Below are 15,994 nucleotides of genomic sequence, written 5' to 3'. Positions count from 1 at the left end.
AACTTGGGTCTTCCTGAGGCTGTGCTCTAGCCACTGTGTCACATAGCTGCCCCTGTTGTTTCATTTTATGAGATAAAAATGCTAATGACAAGGTTGAATTTCAGAGGTCTCTTCCTTTTCTAGATTTATGATCGTGAGGCCACCAGATACGAGGCCTCATGCTATTCCCATAGTGGAGTTTCATTGAACATGAGACTGCTTCTGTGTGTTTGTGTGTGTGTGTGATCTGCCTGCCCATAACCTTCCCACATGGCCCTATACTCTGCCCCACCCCCCAGCCAGATCTCAGCTGCCCTCACTGCAAGATCTCCTTTGGTGCTTTCAGTTAGAAGCTGTATTTCCTCTCCAGCAGAGATGTTCAATCAGGCACCCAAAGGGGCACACCAGAGCTCTAGACCCCAGGCTCTTCTCTTCTGAATTTATGAAGCTAGTGAAAAGTGGACCAGACTAGCAGCTGGGAGACCTGGTCTGCCTTGTTTTGGCTCCCCTACAACACTGTCCAAGCTGGCCCTCTCCCATGGCACCTGGTACAGGGCTGAGACACAGCAGCTATCAGTATTTGTTGAATGGGTATCTGACTCTGCCACTGACTCACTATGTGACCTTGACTAAGTCCTTTCCCCAGTTTAGGCTGATTGATCCCTCTAACAGTCAGTTAATAAGCATTTATTAAGCACTTACGGTGTGCCAGGCACTGTACTAAATACTGGAGATTCAAAAGAAGGCAAAAGACAGCAGAAATAATGCCTGCCTTGCCCTCTCCTAGAGTTGTTATAAGGGACTGGGCTTGGGTTTCATCTTTCTTGATTCTGTCTCCTTCAGAAGCAAGGACTCTGGGGACTGTGCCATGGGATGAATACCTGGATCCCCCAGATTTGACTTCTGATTTTCATCTGTGGCCAGGTTCTATCAACTGCTGCCACCCCCAGGTCCCTCACCTTGAACCCCAGCCCCATTGTATATACAAGGCTCCAGGGCCCAGCTGCCTGGGATAGGGGGTGGGGGGCAGCAGGTGGATGCTAAAATTCTTCAAACTACAACTTGAGCTTCTTGGTTTATGCCCAAACCTTCTTCAAGATCCCCAAGCTCCATTCCTCTCAACCTCTTCCTCTTCTTCCTTGAGGCCCAGAATTTCCTCCCAGGAAATGTTCAGGATATCTCTGAGGGCTTGGAAATCACTCCCAGCTCCCTCCCCCTTACCCTCTATGTGCAATCAGTCATCAAGGTCTCTTTCTTTCTAGCTTTCTGCTCCTCTCCATGTCCACTAGTCCAGGCCCTCCACACCTTTGGCCTGGGCTATTGAAACAACCTCTTCATTGGATTGGGGGAAAGGCCCAGGGATACATGGTCAACTCAGTCTCCAAATCTGAGCTGGCCAACAATGGAATGAGCTTCCTTGGTGAGGCAGTGAGTTCTCCATCACTGGAAGTGTTCAAAAAGCAGAGGCTGGGACGACCTTGTCTGGGATATTGTAGAGGAGACTTGCACAGGGTGGAAGGTCAGCCTAGGCAATAGTCATAATTAACAGATGCTATTTCCATGATGCTCTGAGGTTTGCAAAGTGCCTTCCATACATTGTCTCTCTTGGGTCTCACAACAACCCTGTGAGGGAGATGACCCTTATGGCTCTGACTTCAGATCCGTGACTCCCTCCACTAACCACTCACTAAGCCTACCACCTGCTTAATATTCTTAAGGCTTCACTCTCAGCTTGGATTAGGCCACCTCTGTGGTCCATTTTAGTACAGCTGTTCTTTGGTCACAGGGCCCTTCTGGCTCTTGGTTTTGAGGTCCCTTCCGGTGCTAGGGAGTCTATGACACAGAATACATTCAGAGAGATGGAGCTATTGAAAGAGAGAGGAGAGGAGGGAGGAAAGAGGGAAAGAAGGAAGGAAGGAAGAAGGGAGGGAAGGAAAGAAGACAGGAAGGAAGAAAGGAAAGAAGGAAGGAAGGAAGGAAAGGAGTGAAGGGAAGGGATTGAGGGAAGGAGGAGGGAAGGAAGGAGGGAAGAATGGAAGATGGGAAGAGAAAAGTAAGGAAATTGTAGAGTAAGAAAAGGAGAAAGGGAAGCGAAAAGTAGGAAGAGGGGGAGGAAATCAGGAATAGTGTGAATTGAGGCCAGTCAACAATCCCCAGGAGTCCGAGGTGCCTGAGGAGGTGACTGGTCTGGCTGGCCCTCTAGGGTACCTACGACCCCTAGCGGTTGAACTTGTTATGGACAAAAAGACAAAGGTATGAAGACAATTTGGGGAGAGACAGAGGGCAGGAGGAAAGAAAGACAACAGAGAAACAGAGATGGAGAGGCTAAGCGAGATCTTTCCTCTCCTTGTAGTGGGGAAGCCCCACAAACCCCCCCATTCTATGTCTCTCCTTGGTTCAGTGATGCCCTGGCTCACAATTCTTTGTGGCTGACATCCCTCAACCTAAGCAGGGTGGCATGGACTCCTGGGTTCCCTGCCTTTTCTGTTTCTTAAAGGGGAGAGGGACCACTGAGGGTAGGGCCCATGACAACCCCCACCCAAGCCTTGGTGTCTCTGCCTCCCCTTTCATCTCCCCAGTCCCAGCCCAGCTGCAGCTTGGCTGCACAAGCCTGCCTGGGAAGCAGATGGTTGCCAGGGCAACAGGCTGATGACGCACTCTTCGATCTGTGCCCCGTGAGGGGAGCCGGCTCGTGGCCCTGGCACGCGGCTGTGAAGAGGGACCCCCTCAGCAACCAGCCCGGCCCTCACCTCAGATCACCTGCCCATCCCTCATTCCAGCCCCCAAGCCCTCCCCAACTCGCCTGTCCTAACCTCTCCCTGCTTCATCACTTCTCCATTCTGGCCCTCCTCCCCAAGGTCCTCCCACCCAATCATTTCTCCAGCCCTATGTAACCTCTCTGTCCTCAGCCTTCCCCCTCCCCTTCACCCACCCCCGTTCCTCATCTCTCTGAGCCTCTTTCTATCCCTGTCCTCTCACTTCCCCTCATTCCTCACTTCCCTGTTTTCCTCACCAATCTGTCCCCCTTGCCTCCCCATCCTTCCTCATCCCCTTAACCATTTCCCTTGCCTCTCCCACCCTCCTCACTCTCCTTTCTTGCTTCTACTTCCCCTTACCCTCCCAGATGCTGAACCATGCAAGCCGATCCTCCCCACCCCAATAGCCCACAACTCCCCCCAGAAAATCTGGGTACCAGGCAGTGCAGATGCAGGAGCCATGTCTTTATTGGAGGAAGACTAGTTCTAGAGTGAAGGCTACATTGGACTCTTAAAAAAGAGGGGGTGCACTGGAGAAGGGGGTGTCCACATGCTTGGGGGCATCATCTGGGACATAGAGGGGGGCATTACAGAGGATTGGGGGAGGGGGGCCAAGGCCTCAGTCCAGAGCACCAGACAATATTCTAGCATCACAGCAGCTGGGCAGGGTGGAATTGCCCAGACCACATGCCTAGGAAGGGAAGTGGAACCTATGTTTATCCCAGACTCTTGGCCTTGCCCTGGCCCCAATGTGTGACCTGGGAGGGCCTGGTCCCAACCTCTGGAGCTCTTGGAAGGGCCTAGGGACATGAGAGAGGGGGATCCATGTGCTACATGGGGCTGCTGTCCCTGAAGGACATGTTACCTCTCTCCCAGCTCTGTCCCTAACTTGCTATGTGACTTTAAGTAATTTTCTCATTCTCTCTGAGCCTCGGTTTCCCAATCTGTAAAATATGGGTTTTGGAACAGATGGTCTTCAAAGTAACTTCCAGCTCTAACATTCTCTGGTCACCCTCAGCTGAATTCCCTAGGCTGGCCAGGCCTGGACAGCTATTTGCCAAACAGGCCTATCTATTTCCTTTTTCTCCTGGGATTTCAACATTGGGCCCAGGAAGTGATGTGGAAAAGGAAGAGGAGCGTGTGCAGGAAGGCAAGAACAGAAGATAAGACAGTTTGCTCTGGGCAATTGGGAGAAAAGGTGCTTGGTTCTGTCTCTGGTGGTCACAGTGGGGAGGGGGTCTGGTTGGAGAGAAGTGGGTGGACATACCCACTGCAAGGCAGGGCCTGGCTGCCCACTCCCCCACCTGCTCTAAGCCCCTGGGCCTGGGCTGGGGGATGGTAATTGTGCTATCAGGGTAGATCCCTGAGGAATGGTGCCAGAGCCCCTGTTGGGGCCAGCACCCTCAGAGGAGAGAGTCCCCTAGCTCACCTGCTCACCTTTCCCACACCTCACCCCACAGTCCCTTCCAAGGTCAGCCAGGGGTGCTGCATGCCAGGGGGTGAAATGCTGCCTGCAGCAAGGGGCTGAAGGGACAGATTGGCTTTGGGGGGTGGGGGAAGGAGCAGGGCTCCAGCTCTGACCCCCAAACCTATCAGCTTTCCCTACAGTTTCCTGCCCCTCCACCTATCCGCAGACATACTCAGACACACAGATACCATCACACACACACACACACACACACACACACACACACACACATACACACACACAATAATACACATGCATAGATCTCCCCTGATTTATTCTCACATATCTGTACGCCCACTCACACAGATATCACATATATTAATATACATGCATATATACAAACATACACTAGCATACCCACACACATACTTCCAGCCACAAACACACACATAACAGCACGAATACACAGATTTTGTTACACACACATGCACCTGCCAATGATTACTGTCTGTCTTCCTCTCCGTCACTGTTCTCTCCTCTCCAATTCCTGTAGGGGTCAGAACTCCCTGGCAGGGAAAGTGAGCACCCCCTCTCTGAAATCCAGTTCACTGAATGTGCCCTCCCCTGGGGCAGACACCTGTCTCTGAGATGGGGGCCCAGACTAGCCCCTCAGAGAGACCATTCCCCTCAAGGGGATGTTCTGGGGGCTGGGCAGAGGGGTTGTGCTGATGGCTCCTACCTCCCCACCCTCCTGGGGTGGGGGGAATGATGATCCCCCACTCCTCAGAAACCCACTCCATATCCTCCTTCCTGGGGTACACAGAGCCACCCCCATTCATACCTATAGTAACCCTATAGACCCCTGGGAAAGGAGGCTAGGAGCTAGCAGGGACACTACCATCCAACCTGAATGAGGTGAGAGAAAGGGACAGCAGTGACCCAGAATTGTGCTAGGTTGCTAGACAGTGTCTGGCTCCTACCCACAAGCCTCCAGGCCTAGCTCCTCAGTCCTGGGGCCATTGGTCATGTCTACAAGGGGCAGAGAGGGAAGGCAGGGGGGAGGCCTAGGGCAGATTTAGGGCCTAGCTCAGCTGGAGAGGCTTCATCTTTATTGCCTATTGTCTCAAAGGCCAGGGAAAGCCTGTCTACTGGGCCTCCCTATCACATGCCTCCCGGTATCACAGAGAGGAGGAGAGCCAGCTGAAAGGGGGAATTTAGCTGGGCCCATGGAGCAGGGGAAGGGGGAGGGGGCCATCAATGGTCAAAAAAGAGAAAGAAAAATGTGAGGTCAATGTGCATTTCAGCCCCCAAGTCACAGTGATCAAATGTAGGAATGGGTGGCCTATGGAGAGACTCGGGGCAGGAGAGATGGACACACACACACACATATACACACACACACACACACACCCCAAGGGCAGGAGAAACTGAGAAAAACAAATAGATGCAGAAACACAAACAGGGATGAGAACAGGAGAAAGAGAGACAGAGAGAGCTGCTGACCCAGGAGGGGCTGGATGACTTGGGAGGGATGTGTAGATACAGGTTGGTCTCAATGACCTCTGAGTGCCCTTCCAACTCTGGGGCTGCTATGAGGACAGAGAAGGACAGTGAGACAGAGAAAGAGGAAAGACGCAAGGAGGCCATCCATGAGAAAGGACTCGAGATGATGGGAAGACAGGAGGAGACAAAAGAGGGGCCACGGAGCTGCGTGGAGCAAGACCAGGAGTGGGACGGGGCGGGGTGAGGGGGAGGGGCGGCCCGCGGAGAGGAGGGGGGCGGCCCGGGGGGCCAGGCCGCTCACATCAGGCTGCACTTGCCCTTGAGTTTGTCTGTCCTCTTCTGCTTGCTGGAGCGCTTCCCGTCGATGCTGAGGCTCATGTTGCGGTGTTTCTCCAGGGTGAGCAGCTCTTGGAAGAGCTCCTTGACATTGTAGTTCATTTTGGCGGAGGTCTCCATGAAGGCGCACTTCCACTCCTTGGCCAGGGCCTCCCCCTCCTTGGTGTCCACCTCCCGCTGGGTCTCGTCACACTTGTTGCCCACCAGCATGACTGGGATGTTCTCCACGCTGCCCTTGATCTGCAGGATCTGCTGGTAGATGGGCCGCAGCTCCTCCAAGGACTGCTTGCTGGTGACCGAGAAGACCAGGATGAAGGCGTGGCCCTTGGAGATGGACAGGCGCTGCATGGCCGGGAACTGGTGGCTGCCCGTGGTGTCCGTGATCTGCAGGGTGCACACGCTCTTGTCGCAGCTGATGACCTGGCGGTACGTGTCCTCGATCGTCGGGATGTACGTGTCTCGGAAAGTACCTTTGACGAATCGGAGGACCAGGGAGCTCTTGCCCACACCACCTGCCCCAAACACCACCACCCGGTAGTCGTTACTCTGTTCCGGCATCTTCTTCAGTGGCTGTGAGCTCCTGGAGAGAACGCAAGAGGGGAGAGAGAGGTTCTAGGGGCCTGCCAGGTGGCGGGGAACCTACGGTCAGAGCATCCATCCAACAGTGCCTCCCTGGGCGCAACACCGCTAACGACGGGCGGACAGTAGGGGTAAGACTACCGACAAGTATTCGGCTAACTATAGCTATGGCCCAGGGTGTTGGGGCTAACGACAGCTGTACCCCAAGGGTTATGGGGAGCACTACAGTTGGCTCCAACAATGCTTACTACAGTAGCTACACCCACCCACCTCCCACACCCTCCCGTGGGGAATGAGAGGAACCACAGCTATACTCCTGGAGTAAGTGTTGACTCCAGAGCACCCTAGAGGAAAGGATGCCAACTACAACTATGCCCCAGTGATAATAGCTGTCTACATCCCAGGAATAAAAATACTACAGATGGCTATACCCCAGCAATAATAAAGCTCACTACCTGCACCCCAGGGTTAATGATTCTCGTTGTTTCTACCCTCCAGGAACTTCCCCCTTCCACTCCTGGCCCTAGTGAGTCCTGCTCTACTCTGAACTCATTACCCTGGTGAACTGCATTAGAGTGGTCCTATCTCTACCCCGCTTCACTTCCCTGGTTCCTGGAGAGACAGCTAAGCCAGGTCTGACTTTCTCAAAAGCCATCTGAACAAAAGTCAGGGTAAGGGTGTTCTCGGTAGAGTGGAAAGGGGTGTGTGTGTGTGTGTGTGTGTGTGTGTGTGTGTGTGTGTGTGTGTGTGTGGTTTGTACAGGGCTATGAAAGACAAGTGTTGCTGCCCCTACAAATGACCCTGCTTTAACTTCCAGAGTCTCTCGCCATTCTTCTGGCTCAGTCCCCCTAGGCCTAGTACTTTTGGACGTGATAGGGGTGTGAAGGTTTGCACATAACAGGGACTATTCCTAATGTACACTCCTATGTGAAGGCAAATGAGCTAGGGAGGGACTGAGGGGGAAAGAGAGCAAGTTGTCCACTCTTACTGGAGCCCCTGGCCTCCCCCACAACCCCTACCTTCTCTCTCAATAGTTGGCACCAGGCAACAACCAGGCTAGCTCGGTCCAAGATCCCTGGCATCATTATGGGGTTAGGACCTTCCTACTTGCCAGGCCAAGATGGGAGATAGTGAAACACCAATGCCTCTGCCCCCTAGCCCTTCCTGGGGAGCCTCAAGCCCTACTCTGACCCAGAAACAGACCTACACAGAGGAGATAGGGACATCTGCTACCTATAATAATGGACCTCAAGGCCCTGACTGCCTCCAAACAAATGCCCTCCAACATATCCCAGAACTACTTTTCCTTTCCTCCCTCACCAACCTGAATAGAAGCAACCATATTAGAGTCAATGCTGTATCAGAAAACAAGGTGGGGTGATTCTCTCTGAAAGACTCATGTGAATACGGCTCTCTTACCTGGAAACTGCTCTCTAGCCCTTTTTCCCTTTTTTTTTTTTTTGGCTAGGCAATGGGGTTAAGTGACTTGCCCAGGGTCACACAGCTAGTAAGTGCTATGTGTCTGAGGCTGGATTTGAACTCAGGTCCTCCTGAATCTAGGGCCGGTGCTCTATCCACTGTGCCACCTAGCTGCCCCTCCAGCCCTTTTTCCATCAGTACTGCTGTCCCCAGCCCCAGACTGAGGCTTGAACCCAACCCCAGACTATGCCTCTAATACTGCCTCTAGATTCAGCCCTGACCTTGCCCTAGACTGAGGACCCTCAGAATGCAACTTTATCTCTGCTTCAGACTAAACCCCAAATCTTAGCCCAAACCTCCTGACTGTAGTCCTGGACTCAGTCTCTAACCCTGGTCCCAGCCCCAGCCTTAGCCTCTGAACCTAATCTGAGGCCCTAAGGCTAGCCCTAGACTGAGGCCTTGACCCCAGCCTCAGACTAAGTCCTATAACTACATGTTGTTTGGCAAACAGGGGTCCCCAGGCCTCCCTCTTCCTGAAGGCTAGATTTTGCCAGCCCCCCCCCATCACCCACAGGCCTATTACAGTGTTCCCAGTGTAGTTGTGGCTAGTTCATCCAAACAAGGGTGTCAAGATTGCCAAATTTAGATTGGCTCGAGGTCCCTGAGGATACATGGAAAATGGGGAGCTTTGTATTGAAACCCAAATCCTACCCTCAGGGACAAGAGCAGCCCTACCTTACCCTACCCAAGAGCAATCCCATATCACTGGTCTGCCTCAGCCAGGTAGCATCAACCCAACCCATCAGAGTTTCATTTGTCCTGCCCAAGCTCAGGGCCAGCTCTATGTCCTACCTTGCCCCATCAAAGGCCCCCCACCCAGTATGAGAAGCCAACCTGGGCTGCCCCTGAACCTAGGGCAAAGGGTGCCTGAGAAGCAGCCTGGGGTAGTAACCTGAAACTGTGACAGGCTACTGGCCTACTGCTCTGCCCCTACCCACTAGGACCCCCAGTGCTGAGACCATTGGCGCTATTCCTGTGGGAGCCCACAGGAGCAAAGGAGCAGAGAGAAATTGAGATGGGGGTACCCAAAGAGAGGCCCAGGACGTCTGAGTCCAATATCAGTGGGAAGAGACTCATCTTTACTGTTTGCTCTCCTAGAGGCTGGTCTCCTTGGCATCCCTATTACACACTTCCCAAACTAGGAGTTAAAATAGCAACACTAGAGGGGGCAGGACAGAGAGAGGGACCACCACAAGTCAAACAAAACAGAAAGATAAGTTTGAGACAAAGGTACATTGCAATTCATAATGATCAACTGTTGGCTGATTCCTTTTTGGACATGGGCAAGGGAATTTGTTTTGCTTGAATATATGTGTATGTAATAGGGCTTTAGTTTTTCTTGCTTTCTTAATTGGGGGAGGAAGAGAAGACAGATTCTATACATAGTATATACATATACACATATACACACACACAATTTAATTTTTTTAAATGTTTGTTGATTTCAACCAATAAGAAGACCAGGCTTTTAGGGTAAAAATCATGGTAGTCTTGAGGGGAAATGGCAGCTCTATCTTAGTATTTGTGATAGAGAAGGAGAGGAAAGAAGGAAATAATGTGATAGGAACAGTAGATTTGAGGAGATCAGATTTCAAAGGATTTATCACTATTAGGCCTAAACCCCAAACAGATCAAAGAAAGAGGGTAAAGACTCCAAAATGTATAAAATACACAAAGATATTTATAGTAGCTCTTTTTGTAATGACAAGAACTGGAACCCAAGGTGAAGGCCACCCATTAATTGGGAAATGGCTGAACAAATTATGATACATGAAACTAATGAAATACTATTGTAGCTATAAAAAACAACAAAGGGAATGGTTTCAGATGAACCTGGGAAAAACTGTATGAACTGATGCTGAGTGAAGTGAGCAGAACCAAGAGAATAATTTGTACAATAACGACATTACAAAGGCAACCCTGAAAGACTTAAGAACTCTGATCAGTGCAGTGACCAGCCACAATACCAGAGGGCAGATGATGAAGTATGCTACAGACTTCCTGAAAGAGAGTCCACAGACTCCGGGTGAAAAATGAGACATTTCTTGGACACGGCCAATACAGAAATTTGTTTTTCTTAATTATGCATATTTGTTACAAGGGTTTTGTTTTTCTTTCTTTTTTTCTTTTTTTCCAAAAAGGAGAAGAGGTGGGAGGGAGAAAAAAAAGATCTTTGTTCATTAATTTTAAAAAAGTAATTACTTTTTTTTTAAAGATTTCAAAGGATTCAGAGAAAAAAGATGTAATCTTTTTTCTTATTCTTGGCATATAAGTTTGTGTTGGTTGATGATTGTTAAATTCACAATAAAAAATAAGATTTTTAAAAAGATATAGTTAAGATCTCATAGTGGACTAAAATTCTACAGGGTGAAAGTCAGCCCAGGAAAAAAAAATGGAAGGCTTCAGAATGAAATTCTGCAGATACAAAGAAAAACAACTCCAAGGAGAAAGAAAATGGTAAGATGTCTCAAGAGACCAATGTGAACATAGGGAACTCACCAGCCAACTTAGATTTTAAAAAGTCATGTGCAAAACCAAGCAAGGGCAAAGTATGGAGATGAACACAAAAGCATGACATAATCCTGTAAAAAAAAAAAAAGCATTGAGAGGGTTACAATTCCAAATGATCGAAGGCTTCAGAGGAAATCTCAGGCCAACAATATGGGGGTTTTCTTGGCTTCCTGAGAGAAAAGAGGAACAGTGATAGTACTGCTCTGGGTGAATGGAATGATGACAACTAAAATGAAGAATAGATAGAGCTTTTCAACCCTTATTTTGCTTCTCATTTCTCTGTTGGGTCTTTGGACTAGAAAGGACAGAACAGAAATGATTACTAGGGAGTCAATCCCCAAGATAAGAAGGAAGAGAATAAAAGAGCACTGACCTGCTCTCAATGAGTACCAGCCACAAAGCCCAGGTGAACTATCTCCCAGGTCACTGAAGGAACTAATGCATAGGATTATTAAGCTTCTGTCAGTTAATGGTCTTTGAAAGGTCCTGGAGAATAAAGGAGATGCCACAAGACAGGAGAAGAGCAAATGTTCTCATTAAAAAAGAAAAGGAAAGGAAAAGAAAGAAGAGGAGAGGAGAGGAGAGGAGGGGAGGGAGGGGAGGGGAGGGGAGGGGAGGGGAGGGAGGGGAGGGAAGAGAAGAGAAAAAAGAAAAGGAAGTCTGTAAACAATAGGTCAATGACCTTAACTTCAATTTCAAACAAATTCTACAACATATTATTAGAAAGATGGTTAGTGAACAACTAGAAAAGGAAGCAATGATCACACAGAGCCAGAATAGCTTCATCAAAGGTAGTCAAACTAGCCTTTTTTCCTTCCTTCCTTCTTTCTTTTCCTTCCTCTCTCCCTTCCTTCCTCCTTCCTTTCCCTTCCTTTTCTTTTTTTCTTTCCTTCCTTCTTCCTTTCTTTTCTCTTTTTCTCTTTCTCACTCTCTTTCTTTCAGATAGTAGCTAGATTTAGGCAGTTAGCCTGGCTTAGGGGATAGAGTGCTAGATTTGGAGTCAGAACTTGGGTTCAAATTCTACCTCTGAAGGGGATAAAAAAATTATTGAAGTAATTAACAAGTCTTTAACATAATTGATTAAATTGGTAGATTAGGGGAAAACTTAAACATGGTTTTATTTACCTAGATTTTAGCAAGGCCTCTGACAAAATCTTTCCTACTCTTCTTGTGGAAAAGATTGAGAGATGTGAGCTAGATGACAGGGAAGTTAGCTGTATTCTGGGCAGGTTGGAGGTCTGGGCTCTATAGTTTAGTATCAGCATGGAAGGAGGTCTCTAATAGAATCCCCCCCAACCCCGGGTTCTGTGTTTGGTGATGCCATGTTTAACATTTTTAGCAATTACTTGGATAAAGATACAGGTGGCGTGGCTGCTTATCAAATTTACACATGACACAAATCTAGGACGGCTAGCAAACATATAGGATGAAAAAAAAATCTCAATGCCTAGGGCATTGGATTGAATCTAATAAGACAACATTCAGTGAGAGGGAAATTAAGTCTTACATTTGGGTTCAAAAAATCAATTTCACAAATGCAAGAAAGGGAAGGCATGGCTAGAGAGTGGCTGATCTAGAAATGGATATGAGGGCTTCAATGAACTACCAGCACTATGAGTCACCACTGTGATAGGACAGCTGAAAAAAAAAAAGCTGATGAGATTTCAGGTTGTATGGAAAGCAAATGTCCAGAATATGGGAAATGATAGTCCCTCTGTCCTCTGTCCTGATCATGCCTCATTTGGAGTATTGTGTTCCACTCTGGGTACCATATTTGTGGAAGGCCCACAGATAAGGTAGAACATTCCCAGAGTGAAGTGACCAGGATAATTAAAGGCCTTGAAATCATATGATAAGATGATACATTGAAGGAACTAGGGATGTTTAGGGAAGGGCAGGGGGAAGGGAACAAGCATTTATTAAGCACCTGCTGTGTGCAAGGCACTATGCTAAGTGCTTTACTAATATTATCTCATGTATTTAGCATAGAGAAAAAAAAAACCTTGGAGGCCAAGAGGCACCAAGATTGCTGTCTTCAAGTCTTTGAAGGGTTGTCATTGAGAAAAGGGCTTAGATTAGCTCTCCTTTGCTGTCCTAAAAGGCTGAATGAAGATCAAGAGTGGGAAGTTGTGGCAGAGACACACAGGGACATAGGGAAAGAGAGATGCAGAGGAAAAACAAACCAGTGCAGACATACAGGGATAGACATGCAGAAACAGGGAGTAAGAGAAAGAGGTCAAGACCCCCAGAGATGGAGACAGAAGGCAGGCTGGATCAACCACTTCGCAGGCGCAGTGTAGCGAGGATTCCTATTCAGGTACAGGCTGGGTTAGAAGGCTTTGGAGATTCCCTCCAGATCTCACTCTGTGATTCTGTAGTGGATCAAACCTGGTATTGTTGGAAGACCTGGGGTTGAGGCCTGGCTATGCCACTAGCTTGCTGGGTTTCCTTAACCTTTCTGAGTCTTGCTTTCATCATCTGTTAAGATGGAAATCATAATACTCACATTGCAGATCTCTTAGGGTTGTTGTGAGCATCAAATGCCATGGAAATGCTTTGTAGGCTGTAATACAGTTTTAGAGGAATGTGAGCTATGATTACTGTTATTCTCTTATGCACCCAGGTAGGGTTGCCTGGTCAGGGCAATATCATGAAATTTCTCTAAGCTAGAAGGGCCTCAGCAGTCATCCAGTCCAGCCTTTTGCCCAGGGCACCACAGCTTCCTTAACAGGTGGCAATCTAGCTTTTGATTGAAAGTCATCTTCAGTTGGAGGTGTCCGCTATTAGAATGGAATATCTCCTGAAAGAATGAGATCCCGATCACTGGAATTGTTCAAGCAGAGACTGGGTCATCCAAACTAGACTTAGGAACTTGCTGACTGTGCAGCTACTCCAGACCTGTCTCCAACACTGCCATTAGTGAGCCCTGAACAAGGTTGGACCATTTCCCTTTGGTCACTGGCCACTGGGAGCTTTGATCTTTTAGATCCAAAGGAGAGCTGGATTCACTGATATCAACATGGTAGAATCATAGAAGTTCAACACTAGATGGGACTTCAGGAGGCATCTAATCTAACCTGTAACTGATAAAGAATCCATTCTATAATATTACTGACACCTGGTCATGCAGTCTCTACTCCGTAGCAGTGGAGGGCTACGGAGAGACCAATGGGCTGGATTTTGTCAGAAGACCTGATGATCCCTTACTACCTGTGTGACCTTGGGCAAGTCAGTCCCCTTCTCATGGCTTGTTTTCTCACCTTAAAAATATACTAGATCAGGGGCTTTTAATGACAAACCATACATTCCCCCCACCTCCAAAGAAGGAGTTAGGTTTCAGGGAGTTTATGAATTAAAAAAAATTTGATAGCAATTTCAATATTACTGGTTTCCTCTGTAATTGCATGTATTTTATTTCATGTATTTAAAAACATTATTCTGAAAAAAAGGTCCATAGACATCGCCAGACTGCCAAAGGGGTCCAGGACACAAAAAGCAAAGAACCCCTGGCCTATGTGATCTCTACAGTCCCTTGTAGCTCTAAATCTTTATGTAGTCCTTAGAAGATCTCCACTGATAGAGGCCAAGCTACCTCATGAAACAGCCACATCCACATTTGGACAGCTCCCATGGTTAGTAAGTTAATTCTTTACATCCAACCTAAATCCGCCTTTGTAACTACCTTCCATCAGTCCTAATTCTGCCTTCTGAGGCCAAGTAAGACAACTTTTAGATTTCATATGCTTATAAAAAATCACCCCACTTGAGTGATGTGCTCCTGGCAGTTGCCTATCTTGCCTGCCCCTTAGTTTTGGCTCCATCCCTTCCCCATCTATATGAAGACAGTGAATCCCTGAGGTTTGAGCTTCTGTCCCATTGGACTCTCAGTGACAAGGACCTTGAAATGGAAGAGTCTGGGAGAGATTATTTTCTCCATTCCCTTTACCTCTAGTCAGGCCCAGAGTTAAGGCATCCTGGACAAGTGAGAACTGAGAAAAAGATTAAGAAGGTCTGGGAAGGCCCCCTGCCCTCCTCTCAGGATCAAGGGCAGATATCAGAAAGAATGAACACCTTTCCTGGGAGGGGGATCAGAAATCAAGGGGGAACTGATCCTCAACATGTCCAAATTCCATCTCTCCATTAAATAGCTGTATGACCTTGGCCAAATTGCTTGGTCCTCAGTTTCCCTTTTGGCCAGCTGCCCTAGGATGCCGTAATGAATGGGGGAAGGGGAGGAGGTTTAGACTACGTGGGCCAAGGGGCTAAGCTGGGAGAGATCCTGAGTGGATATTAAGGGGGGGGGGTTGGTGAAAGAGGCAACACTCCCCTCCACCCCCACCCCCATGGCCCTAGAGACCCAGACAGAAAGTGCCACCTTCAGCCTCATGGGGGATGGGGGAGGTAGAGCAGGGAACTGCGGGTATAAGCAGGCCAGCTTCCCAAAGGGAAGGCGTCCCCCAGGTCCCCCAGGGTGCACCCCCCAACCAGTTCCCTATTCCCACCCCACTCCCGTGAGCGGGGCGGGGCAGGGAGGGGAACCTCAACCCCAGCCTCAGGACCCGCCAGGCCCTCCCCCTTCTCCCTCCCCCAGACATCCCCAGTGCTGAATCGGCAGACGAGGGATGGGGGGACCCTGCGTCGGGATCCAAGGGGGACCCAAGAGGCCCTGGCCATGCCAAGCCTTCCATCAGGGATCCTTGCTGCGGCCGCCGAAGCTCTGGGCTGGGCGTGGGTGGCCGCGGGTGAGTGAAGCCCGGCCTCGGCCCCCCTCCTCTGCCGCAGCTGCCCCCTCCCCCGCAGCCCAGCCCCCCTGGCCGCCCGCAGCCTCCGTCCCCGCCCCACCGCCGCAGCACCTGCCGGCCGCAGACCCGCCCCGGCCCCCACCCCGGCCCTCACCTCTGGCCGGGACTCGGCTCGTGCGGCTTCCCCGGGGTGGCTCCGGCTCCAGCGGCTCGGGCTCGGCTAGCGCATCGTCCAGGGCCCCGCTCAGGTCCCTGCTCCCTGGCTCCTGCTCCTCTAGCTCCTGCTTCTCTGGCTCCGGCTGCGCTGCAGTCTCGCCGCCCGCTCTGCTCAGCTCCCCTCCCTCCCTCCCTGCATCCCTCCCTCCTTCTCTCTCTCTCTCTCTCTCTCTCTCTCTCTCTCTCTCGCTCTCGCTCTCGCTCTCGCTCTCTCGCTCTCTCCCTCTTTCCCTCTCTTCCCCCTCCCTTCCTTCTGGCTCTCTCCGCTTTTCCTCTCTTCTCCCCTTCCTTAAGCCTCTTTCGCCTTCTCTCTCCTCACTCCCTCCCTCTCTTAGTCTCGGTTTCTCTCTTCCCCCTGCCCCCTTTCTCTTGTCTCAGTCTTTCTCCCCTTATTCTCTCTTTCCTCCCTTCTTTTCTATCTCCCTCTCTTCTCTTCCCACCCTCCTTCCTCCTCCTCTTTCGCTCCCTCTCTCCTGCAGCTTTTC

At 49.7% G+C, this 15,994-nt stretch overlaps 1 protein-coding gene across 1 annotated transcript; it reads right to left on the bottom strand.

The window, feature by feature from the left end:
- Window positions 1-3,179: 3,179 nt before the first annotated feature.
- On the bottom strand, window positions 3,180-15,625 carry DIRAS1 (DIRAS family GTPase 1). Its single transcript, XM_021009089.1, has 2 exons — window positions 15,448-15,625; window positions 3,180-6,562 (listed from the first exon to the last, which is right to left on the bottom strand). The coding sequence occupies exon 2, from the start codon at window positions 6,538-6,540 to the stop codon at window positions 5,944-5,946; it is 597 nt and encodes a 198-aa protein (XP_020864748.1). The 5' UTR covers window positions 6,541-6,562; window positions 15,448-15,625; the 3' UTR covers window positions 3,180-5,943.
- Between the last annotated feature and the right edge of the window lie 369 nt (window positions 15,626-15,994).

Source organism: Phascolarctos cinereus, unplaced genomic scaffold, assembly GCF_003287225.1.
Source record: "Phascolarctos cinereus isolate Bilbo 61053 unplaced genomic scaffold, phaCin_HiC Scaffold_4;HRSCAF=312, whole genome shotgun sequence".
In the NCBI taxonomy this organism is placed as follows: domain Eukaryota; kingdom Metazoa; phylum Chordata; class Mammalia; order Diprotodontia; family Phascolarctidae; genus Phascolarctos; species Phascolarctos cinereus.
Note: the sequence above shows the minus strand (reverse complement) of the source record. Positions and strands in the feature narration are given on the sequence as shown.